Raw genomic sequence first — 13207 nt, forward strand, 5'->3', positions numbered from 1 at the left:
AATTCTTAAAAATGTGGTGTAAAGCTGTGGGTTAAAGGGATGCTCCGGGCTGAAAATATATCTAAATATAAAAAAAAATAAAGTAAAATTCACGAAGCAAAATGCTGAAATTTCATCATAATCGGATAACAACGAAGTTATTGAATTTTAAAGTTAAGCAATATTTTGTGAAAAAGGTTATATGCACGTCGTCATGAATATTCATTAGGTGGGCTGATGATGTCACATCCCCACTTTCCTTTTTCTTATGTTATTACATGAAATCATACTTGTTTCATTTTTTTCATACATGTGTCTCCAGTATGATGAAATAAGTTGCAGCAATAAATAACTAATGTACTTAATTAGTTGTCAAACCAATTGTTTTAGTTCTTAGTAGAAAATTTTTGAATAAACCTGATATCATATAATAAAGTACAAAAGAGCAAGTGGGGATATGACATCAGCCCGCCTAATGAATATTCATGAAGACATGCCTAGAACTGTTTCACCGGAATAATGCAAATCTTTGAAATTCAATATCTTTATTATCCGATTTTGATCAAATTTTCAGCATTTTGCTCTGAATTTTACTCTATTCATTGAGATATAAATATTTTCAGCCTGGAGTATCCCTTTAATGTTCTTTTAATCACTAAATAGTTCCAAAGACATTTTCCTTCCCAAACCGTTTAAAAATATTTTAATTTGTAATCTGGAAAAGAAGAAAATAATCTCCTTAATGACAACTCCCTCCTTATAATGATCATGCCATAGAAACCTTACAAAATAGCACAATGATACCCATTTCCAATGTTTGTGAAGAGGAATATTTCTAAAAGAAATACTCGGCTGGTAAGCTGTAAAGATACATGAAACTGGCGTTTCGTTCTATTTTTGTAACTTATTAGCTTTCCATTTGTGTATGATTGATTAATTCATTTTTCACTTCAAGTAAAGCCTTCAATAGGGTGGAAATTAAAACCAATTAAAGTATTTTTTATTTCAATTTCCTTTTTGATGTCAATATAACCTAAAATGTACAGTTAAAGGGATGGTCCAGGCTGGAAATATATCTCAATAAATAGAGTAGAATTCACAGAGCAAAATGCTGAAAATTTGATCAAAATCGGATCACAAATAACAAAGTTATTTAATTTTAAAGATTTGCATTATTCCGGTGAAACAGTTCTAGGCATGTCTTTATGAATATTCATTAGGTGGGCTGATGATGTCATATCCCCACTTGTTCTTTTGTATTTTATTATATGAAATTATGTTTATTCAAAATTTTTTCTACCAAGAACTACAATTGGATTTACAACTGATTAAGTGCATTAGTTATTTATTGCCGCAACTTATTTCATCATAATAGAGACACATCATTTTAATACACATGTATGAAAAAATGAAACATTTATGATTTCATGTAATAACGTAACAAAAAGGAAAGTGGGAATGTGACATCGTCATCCCACCTAATGAATATTCATGACGATGTGCATATATTAAACTGTTTTCACAAAATATTGATAAACTTTAAAATTCAATAACTTTGTTTTTTGTCATCCGATTTCGATGAAATTTTCAGCATTTTGCTCTGTGAATTTTACTCTATTAAGATATAAATATTTTCAGCCCGGACCATCCCTTTAAGTACATGTTTGTCTTGAGTTTGTTGTGTTAAAAATAAAATTTTGTACCTCTCGAGGCACTGAAACACACAGGAACTTCCTTTATGGTTGCCATGTCTATCTTTATTCTCTTCTATCCAACTGTGATCTTTCATTCAATGACAAACTTACTGAAACTGTATTGATTGATTATTTTAATCATGGTTGCCATAACATTGTCAATATCATCACACAAGATTTCTAGACTAAATTATTTATTAATCCATATATGTAAATTAGATGTAGCTCATAGTCTACTGTGAATTTCCATGGGAGACCATTAGACATACAGCGCTATTGCTCTTATTAATTAACCCTATATTTAGCTTGAAAGTTATTTCTATATTTATTTTGCTTGTATTCTGTTAGGGAAAGCGTAGTATAAGCCACTTTGGCAACCATTTTATGGATGTATTGACTGTCAAGCTTGATTTTACATTCAGAAGACAAAAACATGAGCCATGGTCCTTCTCACGATAGGGATCGGGTCCTCAAATTGGCAACTTCCCTTGCCCTCTTTGTTTCCAGGGTTGTGCTCTGAGCTCAGGGGAAGCTGCCTTTTATAGTGTGCTGGGGTTATGTGTTGCCCATGGTTCGTACATTTCATGAATGACTGAGCATGTGTGTGAGAGTGTGTGTATGAGAGTATCAGAGTGGTATCCCTTTGTACATGTATGTACTCTGTGTGTAGGAGTGGTATACACTTGCGCTGGGTCAATACATGTGAGAGAATCTATTGTAAAACAAAATAAAATAAAAGTCCCGCCAGTTGAGGAAAGATGGTAATTGTGTGCTATAGGCTTGCCCTTGGATTTTAATTCACGTTCACAGTGGAGTAAGAGTGATATACCAGTTGCTTGTTTTTGCATTTGTTTAATGGGAATGCAGATTTCAACTCTTTTATTTTTTATTTAAACTGAGCTAAGATTGGTAATTCCTGCAACATATTCAGAATGAAGACGAGGGGAAGGATTTATAGATATGTGGTATGTATGCTAATTTATGCATATCATTTGCAAAATGAATATCAAACATGTTAGTGTAATGTAACATATGTTGGGATGTTAAGTGCACATGATGTTTATATGTTGTGTAATATATATGAGGAAAAATAGAAATGTTTTAATTTTTACTTGTTTAGTTCTGTGATGCTCGGGCTATAATGGATGAATGAGTGAGTGGGTGTGTGGGTGAGTGAGTGGGTGAGTTAGTGATGTGATTGAGTGAGTAAATGAGTGAATGAATGAGAAATGGGTATACATGTATTGATATTAGGTGAAAATTTTCAGTGAGTGGGCAAGATTCCATTTTCTTTCTTTCTTTTGCTTGACATTTCATGAGTAGGCCTAAAAGTTGAATTATTAAAGGGAATCTCATGTAAATTTATGATTAAAATTTTGATCTCTCTGCTTGTTTCTTGGCTATTAAATAATGCATGTGCAAAGTTTTGGTGAACTATATAGTTCAATTAAACGAATTGAAATTATTTTAACACCCCTATTGTCATCCCCATTGTTGGAAAAAATTTATAGAACATTTTTCTACGATTGATTGCATTGACTACAATGTACAATCAATCATGAAAATCAAGCGTACAATTAATCCCTTACCTTTGTGTTACAGGACCCAGATCTGTATAGTGCCCACTATGCTTTTTATTTTTTTCTTATAAAAAATATGCATAATTTTAGGTCACTGAATAGACAAAGGTTTCTAGATCATTCCAAAATGAAAGTCCCATTTCATCCATGATTTAAGAAATATCCCTATGAAATGCCGCAAATAGAAATTATCACAAAATTTTTGGATCTATGTAATTTCACATTTAAGTTTACGTCTTGCTTGCACACATTGGATATAATGTTTAAAAACATAACCGACCATTGAATTAAAACTTTGAAAATGAATGTAATCAAATTTACCAAAAATAAATGCATTTTTAGATTATTTTCTAAATGAGCATAATCATGACACAACATGTACTTGGTTTGGATGGGACTAAGGGTACTAGTAGAGCACTAGAGCTGGAATTCAATATGGCATGTGTTGATAATAATGGACCTTTTCTTATCTATATATATATCCCTCATCACAATGTGCATGTTGACTGCAAAATATCCTGATATTTTTTCTACTCTCATTTTCTTTGAAAACATTATTATGAAAAAATGAGAAATTTGGAATGTTGATTTATTCATCTTTTATTTTTCACCTTATACATGTAACCTCTCATCAGTCAATGTCCAAAATGGAGTTTTAAATTAATTTTTAAAATCTGAAAACATCATTTTTCTTAGGAAATTAAGTCAATCATTACATTGCATTCTAAATATGATCTGTAGTATTCATGTAATGAGAATTACATGTACATTTTCAATAAAACTCATTTTCACAATATCAGTGATATATACATGTACATGTATCTCTCATTGCCTTATTTCTACTATTCTGTCAGAAATTTCCCAAATAAAAGTTTGATAAAATCCTTTTGCCTTTGTAAAATGACATTAGTTATATTTTCACCGAGCAACCATTGTCAGTACCCGATAATGAAATAATCTGTCCTATTTCTGTAGAAAATGTGTGATTCCTTAGATACTAAACGGCCATACGTTGTTCCTCCAAATAGACAATAATAATATAAAAAAATGAAAACGGTACTCAAAGACCTCATAATGACCTTATAGTTTATAGACAAAAATTGCAGTGATTTACATGTATGCCTACATGTACAGTCTGCAACATTTTAGCCCATCAGTTAAAACATTCACATCTGAGTGTTTTAGTTGAAAATGATGGCTACGATTCCGTTTCTGACCTTACGGCCCTTGTATCTGTGAATAATTGTGCTCTATTTTTCATAATGGGTATCTTGATAATTATTTTTAGAAGTTAATGCAGAATATATCACAAAAATATGATAATATGTCCATGTATATAGCACAGTTACTGTGTGCATATACTCAACTGCGCTTTGATACTTGGTATCATATTATTACTCTGGCTGTAGCTGAGCCGCCCTATCAATAGGTGCTAAAGCTTTCAAGGAATAAATCCTACCGGGTATCCATTCACCTCACCTTGGTCGAGTGCAGCACAATGTGGATAAATTTCTTGCCGAAAGAATATATGCCATGGCTGGGATTCAAACCCACGGCCCTCTGTTTCAATGTCTGGAGACTAATCCACTGGGCCACTACGCTCCACAGAATAATATATAGCTAGTTTCTGATCTCGGTTAAATGAAATGATTTTTTTTTTTTGAAAGTGTTTATATATATTTTCTTCAATTGCTTTGTTATGATGTTCCTTAAACTTTCATTGATGTGAATGTGATCAGTAATTTCTTACCAAGATTTAGTCATAAAAGTAGAATTATGAATATTCAATGGTGTTGTACCACATGAGTGGCAATGAATAAAGTGAAATATTAAAATCCAATAGCGAATAGACATGAATGCGCTGGTGCGAGATTTCGCATAAGGTGAAAGAAAGATGCTCTATTCAACAAGGCATACCGTTAGTAACGGACTATAAACCGCACCCGTGGATTAACCGCACCCCCAACTTTGGACTAAAAAAAAAAAAAAAAATCCTCACATTATATTTGAGGTACGAAGAAACAAAAACTAAGTTAAAGATTTCAAAGTATCCAAAGAGATTACCGGTATGCGGAAATCTGCTGTTCTTGATCAATTAATCTACAAATGTTTGCAAGAAAGAAAGGTCCCGACAATATTGGCCACTTACACACTCACTCACCTCACAGTTACAGTGTACACACACACACAGCACTGCCGTTCTTGTACATTGCAAACTACGATACGGTACCAGTACATCTTATCAAATAATGATCTGTGTCTTTCCCGCCGTAGGAGGAAGAAACATTCACATTTCTTGCATCACAAACTCACAATCACTTTCAGAATTTGTCTAGCATTCGGTGTCTTAGCATGAATTTTGGATACGGGATTACAGGATGGTTCAAGAACCAAAGAAATTTGTATTTTTTACAGTTGTTTTGACGGCTTCGTGCCGTCTCTCTCGTTGCGTGGTGTACATGGTATCTTATGAAAAGCAAACGGGAAAGAAAAAATAAGCTGGCGCGAAACGGGACTTTGGAGGGGATCGAGGGTTTAAATGAATAGCGCCAGCTTAAGTTGCACTATAACCACAATACAACGCAAGCTAGCTCAGCTAACTCAACTCTCGCGCTCGCTCAGCTGTGACAAAATATTACCGAGTATGCTTGGCTTCTCTTTGAACTTAGCCAGGGAACTTCGCTGCTTTTAACCGAGAATAAAAGTCGAAATTAGTGTCATGAAGGTGGGTGCGTTTGTTATGGACAATATTTGATAAAATCGTAATGATCGCTTCTCATTACCCGCGGCTCATACCCCTCTAAACGACATTGCCCTGGGCGGCTACGCCCAGCCACTCGATGTGTTGTGAACTGGCAGACATCTTACATGTTCGGGAAGGGTTACGACGGGCTGGCTCAGACCCGTCACTGTGGATAAACCGCACCCCCGACTTTTGCTTCTATCCCGCCGAGAAAAAGGTGCGGTTAATAGACCGTTACTTACGGTAGCCATTAATTGTAGCTCGAATAAGAATATTTGCTGTTTGTGTAGTACAATGCCTCAGAAGTTGGCAAAATATGAATCAAGTTTTCCTATGTTAATATATGAAAATGAATTGTTGAGAGTGAAAAGCAAAATCCCTCAAACGCGCATCTGATCTGCAGCAGCAATGTGCATTTAGCCAGTAAGCCCTATGTATTGCACAGGCATTTACTATTAAAGCGCAATGCATTGGAATTGTAATTTTTAAAGTGACGTCACCTTGTTTCAGTCCTTCACGTTTATAATTTCGTGGAGCTCAATAAATTGCTCTCCTTATTTTTTTGAGGAGCTCAATTGAGCTCAGAATCGCTCTCCTTCAGGAGCTCAAATCAATTCAATACAATACATGTATGATAAATTGTAGATTTTTCTTATCATCGTACATATATGCAATAGCTGTGTAGCTATTAATTAATCTGTGGTGAAACTAGGCCTGGGTCAATACTTTTACAAAATAGCGCGCTCCTGCATTAAAAAAAAAAAATTACTGTACAAATTTTTTTCTAAAATTTCACATTTTACATCTTTAAATCCATGAAATCACCCTCTATTTTCCATAATTCCTTGAAATTATTTTGATTTAGTTGAAAACTATCAGAAAAATGAAGAATATTCACCTCTTTCCCGACTCTGATTTGAATTTACACTCTGTAAATATTGTAGTCCCACATGTAGATTTTCATGGCAACACCATGGAAGTCTACATATGGGACTACAATATTTACCGAGTTTGAAATCAAATCAGAGTCAGGAAAGAGGTGAATATTCTTCATTTTTTCGGTAGTTTCCAACTAAATCAAAATAATTTCAAGGAATTATGGAAAATAGATGGCGATTTCATGGATTTAAAGATGTAAAATGTGAAATTTCAGCAACTTTTTGTGAAGGCTTTTTTTTTTTTTTTTTAGGAGGCCCAGTCCTTCACGTTTATAATTTTGTGGAGCTCAACAAATCGCTCTCCTTATTTTTTTGAGGAGCTCAATTGAGCTCCTCAGAATCGCTCTCCTTGAGGAGCTCAATTCAATACAATTATATACATGTATGATAAATTGTAGATTCAATACAATTATATACATGTATGATAAATTGTAGATTTTTCTTAACATCCTATATGCAATAGCTGTGTAGCTATTAATTAATCTGTGGTGAAACTAGGCCTAGGTCAATACGTTGACAAAATATCGCTCTCCTGTTCAGAACTTACACTCGGTAAATATTGTAGTCCCACATGTAGACTTCCATGGTGTTGCCATGAAAATCTACATATGGGACTACAATATTTACCGAGTTTAAATTCAAATCAGAGTCAGGAAAGAGGTGAATATTCTTCATTTCTCTGATAGTTTTCAACTAAATCGAAATAATTTCAAGGAATTATGGAAAATAGATGGCCATTTCATAGATTTAAAGATGTAAAATGTGAAATTTTAGCAATTTTTTTTTTTTTTTTTTTAGGAGCGCGATTTTTTGTTCTTATTTTTTTTGGAGCGTGGTAGGAGCGCCGGCACGATCACGCTCCTCAAAAATGAAGGTCTGAGGAGCGCGATTTTGTGTTCTCATTTTTTTTTTGGAGCGTGATCGCGCTCCTCAAAAATGAAGGTCTGTTCTTTCTGACTGCAACGGTACATTATAGACTGTACTTCTGCAACGTTTGATATTCAGCCTCCCGTTTGCTAGCGTACAACAAGCTAAGTAGGTGTTGTACAACTTGAAATAGCATACATGTACATCAAACATTTCCGATTACTCATGTGAATGTTCACTTGAATGGGAAAATAAATATAAGTCTGCAAAATATAGTTTTGAGGTGCTTAACCCTAAAAAATGTTTGAATTTTTGAATAAATTTTGCATGATTCACAATGGAGTGATACTTTACTGTGTGACCACAGATCGTGGGTTCAAGTGCATCCTGAAAGGACTGACTGAAGCCTGCATTGTGTGTTATCATGCCCCTCCCCTAGTTCATAGACACAGGCTGTGTTACAGTGAACATTCTATTCCTTGGATAGGATGTGACATGGAGGCCCGTGGATAAGAAGAGTCACCACAAATGTCTTTCAATTTCGAACCCAAATTGTTACTTTTGGCTCATTGTAGTGAACCTACCACACGACTGATTTATTTTTATTTTTTATTTCAAAATAGTTGGTCACATACATGTAAGTATCCATGTTGCCATACATTATTCTGTTGAGCTTAATATATTTCGTTGTTTTTTGTGCAGGGAGAAGTGATTACCAAGGTAAGTGAGCAGCCTCTAAATGAGACCATGTCTGGTAAACCTGACAAGACTGCTGGTGAAGCTTCAGATGCTGCAAAGTCTGGTACCCCAGCAGAATCTGAAAAGGGTCAAGGAGATTGCCAAGACAAAGCACCTGTTTCGCTTCTGAAGTCGTCGGACGACAAAGCCTCAGACAGCGATGGTGAACAGAGTCAGAGACGGCGGCCAATTAGAAAAGGTGTCACGAAGGTTGCTGGTGATGGCTCAAAGAGTGGAGATGAAGGCAGAGAGAAAACAGAAGCAGAAGGAATCATAAAGGCAACTCCAAGTTTGGTACAAGATGTGGCGCAGGATGGCTCAGGAGCGCCAGTGGAAGTAGTGAATGGTGAAGCTAGTCCAGCAGTACAAAGAGCACCATTACAGGAGATAACAATAGATACAGATGCCAGAAACAAGGTTGCAGAAAAGCTGATGTTGTCTATGACGAGTCCAGGAAGAATCATGAAAGCCAGGAAGTCATTCCCATCAAAAAAGGCAAGAGGATTGAGTGCCAATGATGATCTTGATGATGATGATGAAGACAGTATTGAAGAGTATGTAGCCCTTTCTGATCAGGCTGAGAGCGAAGATGCCTTTGAGATGGTTCCTGGCAGAATAGATATGCCAGATATGAGTACCAGTAGTGACACAGCAGGTGATGAACGAAGTACTCTGAGTGAACCAGAAGGCAGTTTAGGCTCAGAGAGTAGTTCTTCAGTGCCTTCAACAAATTCAGGTAAATCCAACAGAAAAGTAGTGCCTGCTGACAAACAAAGCGGTAAAAAATCTGCGAATGCTAAAGCAAAAAATCAGAGGTCTCATCCTGAAAGAGTGGTGCAACTACATGTTGGTGGAGAAGAGGCCATGGACACTGGAGCTGCAAACAGGAGAACCATTGTAAACACAGCAGGAGCAGTTGACCTACTTTCTGCAGGCACTTCAAAAGCCTCTGTCAAAGCTAGTGCCAGAGACCCAGGACACGTTCCAGAGCAGCCTGATCAAGAGCAGATGCAAATGCAATCAGCCAGTGAGCCGGTAGCTGGGACCGCAGCAGAGTCGCAGCTTCCACTATCTGGTACCTCTACCCCTGTAGCAGACTTTCCAGTTGGGAATGCAGGGTCGATGATTCCAGATAGCACTGCAATTGCCAAAGGGATGCCGGTTAAGAGAAGCACAAGACAACGTAAGCCAACTCACTTTGGACAACATGTAAGGAGGAAGAGGTCGAAAAATGTTTCAGACTCTGGTAAGTTGTGGTATTTGATTTACAAATGATCTGATCTGTATGTTTTGCCAATCTGGCCAGATATCAGTTCGATATTGGCTCTCTCTCAACCCAATTTAGATAGAAAATATTCCCAAATCAAATCTGTTTGGAAACAATCATTTAATGATTTGTGTGAATATGAATTTTATGCTAATTTTAATGAAAGCAATATCATCTTGGAAGATGATTTTTAGAAGAAAGTTATTTTATATTTCATGGCAGTTTAAGATTTATTTTGTCATTGGGGAAAAGTGAATACCCGTGAAAATTTATGAGACCATTAGAATTGCACTTGCAGTGAAATCTTCAATCAATGTTATTGATATCCAATGATCTTTAAAAGCATTGTAAGTTGATATGAAAGAATAAAAACACATTGTCCGTCATCCTGGTTTCCAAATTGTATAATATTTTTAACGAAGTCTTATTATGATGTGTAAAATCAGAAACATTACAAAGGACCAAGAAAATTACAGATGTAGTTAGGAATGTGAATAATCTTTATTTCAATATAACTTTTAGATTCTACTGATCATCAATCGGAGGGTAGTGTAGATGCTGCAAGGTTCAAGAAGGTCCGTCGCTCAAATGGTATTGAAAATACTGGGGCAGAACATAGCTATGCACGAAGAGGTGAGTGATTTGATTGAAATTGTTTTACACAGAACTTACCACGCACATTTAAATGCAGTCAAACATTGCAGGGACACACACTCCTGTATTCTGCATGCATCTGGCGACGTTTGTGTGTACTTCATGACAATTAAGTGGTGATAGTACAGGTGGCTCTAATTTTTTCCCCTCATTCAATAGTATTCTGTCATACTTACATCCACAGTCAATGGCGATTACATCGGTATACACACCCACATTATTTTGTATCTTGAATCTTAGCTTTAACCGCAATGAACAGAATATCTATACCACAACTATCCAGAAAAAAAGAATCTTAGCTATACCCACACTCTGCTTTGGAAAGTCTTATTGTACCCAAAAATATCCTTTCCACACTTAAATGACCCACATTTTGCGTTAATCGGAGCCGCCCTCATCTCTGCCACAGTTTACGATAACATGTGGATGTACGGTGTTCTCAGTTCCCTGAAATTATGTGCCTATAACTTCCAGGATTTACTATACCCACAGTCACCTGTACCCAAAGTTACCTTTACCGTATCAGTCGCCTGCACCCACACTTACATGTACCCACAGTCACCTATACCCACAGTTACATGTACCCACAGTCACCTGTACCAACAATCACCTGCACCCACATTTACATGTAACCACAGTCACCTATACCCACGGTTACATGTACCCGTAGTCGCCTGCACCCGCACTTACATGTACCCACAATCACCTGCACCCACATTTACATATAACCACAGTCACCTATACCCACAGTTACATGTACCCATAGTTGCCTGCACCCACATTTACATGTAACCACAGTCACCTATACCCACAGTTACATGTATCCACAGTCGCCTGCACCCACACTTACATGTACCCACAGTCGCCTGTAACCACAGTCACCTATACCCACAGTTACATGTATCCACAGTCACCTATACCCACAGTTACATGTACCCACAGTCGCCTGCACCCACATTTACATGTAATCACAGTCACCTGTACCCACAGTTACATGTATCCACAGTCACCTATACCCACAGTTACATGTACCCACAGTCGCCTGCACCCACATTTACATGTATCCACAGTCACCTATACCCACAGTTACATGTATCCACAGTCGCCTGCACCCACATTTACATGTAATCACAGTCACCTGTTACCACAGCCACCCGTATCCACAGCCAGTTATCTATACCCAGTTTATTGTACCCAAAGTAACCTGTACCCACAGTTACCTAGGTTGCTTTTTCCTCATTTGCTATACCTACAGTCACCTGTACTCCAGTTAAATTTACCCAGATTTTACTGTATCCAAAGTTAACTGTATCCAGTTTATTGTATCCAAAATTAACTTTATCCACAGTTTTACAGTATCCAACATTAACTGTATCCACAGTGTACTGTATCCAGTTTATTGTATCCAAAATTCACTTTATCCACAGTTTTACTGTATCCACAGTTTACTGTATCCAAAATTAACTGTATCCACAGTTTTTTATTGTACCCAAATATAAAATGTATCCAAGTTTCCGTATTACACCTGTAACCAATGCTAACCTAATCCTATGAATCATACAATTTAATATCTTTGTACACACTTAGCTTTACCCACAATTATGCCAAACTTTAGCCTAACCAACAGTTGTTTTTCGTTCACATTTAACCAGTCATCTTTACCCCACCATTCACACCTGGCTTAGTACTTGTATCCCATCTTTACTTGAATCCACACTCTACTGTACCTACAAAGTCCACCCTTCCGCTAATACACAGTAGGCATTTACAATATTTAACGTTTTCGTATTGTAATTACATGTACTTGCAGTGCAGAATTAATCCACCACACACAGTGTTTTTGACAATTTAACTTGGGAAACACATTTTTACAATCACATTTGTAAATACGGTTGCATTCATATGAATTTTGTTTTGCTTTTTGGTAGAAATAAGGTTTGTGCAATTCTAAAATGCTGGAAAGGGTACATTTAAAAGGCAATTCTACAGAGTCCTGGATCACGATTGAATGCCATGGAGATCTAAATCATGACTACTCAGCGTCACTGGTGTACGTGCCAATTTGACCTTTATTGAATATACTTCCTGGGTCAAAATTGTCAAACTGCACATTTCTGTACAGTGAGTTGGCTTTGGATGAGGAAGAAAGCAATTTTCATGACAGGTGATTTGAACCCTTTTGACCAAGTTTTGTGTAAGCATTTTGCAATGTGATTAATTCTAATTTATGAAAATGCACCCTCCGTCTAACTTCACCTTTTGTGAAACCTCCCTTATCTCTCATGTATTAGATAAGCAAGGTCCGGTTGCATTGACCCTCCCTGATTCTGCAGGAGATTACTCAAAACGTGGGGTAAGCCATTCCTCTTGGTGCGTCGAAATACATGTATATAACTAATGCTGTAAATGTAAACTATTTATGTTAAGATTTGGGATTCTAAGTAGTTTTGGATTCATAAGTACTTTAATTGATTTTAAATATTGATATTTTGGGATAATAAATTTACAGGGTATAACGGTATTTCATTTCAGGGATGCGACTTTTAAGTCTCAATTCATAGAATTAAAACATATTTTCTGTGAATGAAGTCCTCATTCTAGATGATTTTGAGACTGCATTTATAATTCCATGATTGGTTTTATTAAAATTTACATAAATTAAATTTTTGTAAGAAAATTTTTAATAGATATGATTATATATAATGAAATAAAAAGGATGAGTGGGGAAATAACATCACCAGCTTGCT

General features: G+C 36.2%; 1 protein-coding gene across 1 annotated transcript in view; it reads left to right on the forward strand.

Annotated features, from left to right (window-relative positions):
- Positions 1–2358: 2358 nt before the first annotated feature.
- LOC129277775 (histone-lysine N-methyltransferase EHMT2-like) overlaps positions 2359–13207 on the forward strand; it is a 33095-nt gene continuing 22246 nt past the window's right edge. The window contains exons 1-4 of the mRNA XM_064109962.1: positions 2359–2638; positions 8504–9785; positions 10329–10439; positions 12752–12813. Coding sequence (XP_063966032.1) covers positions 2606–2638; positions 8504–9785; positions 10329–10439; positions 12752–12813 — 1488 coding nt within the window. The 5' untranslated portion in view covers positions 2359–2605. The remainder of the gene's footprint in view (positions 2639–8503; positions 9786–10328; positions 10440–12751; positions 12814–13207) is intronic.

Source organism: Lytechinus pictus, chromosome 15 (genome assembly GCF_037042905.1).
Source record: "Lytechinus pictus isolate F3 Inbred chromosome 15, Lp3.0, whole genome shotgun sequence".
Lineage (NCBI taxonomy): Eukaryota > Metazoa > Echinodermata > Echinoidea > Temnopleuroida > Toxopneustidae > Lytechinus > Lytechinus pictus.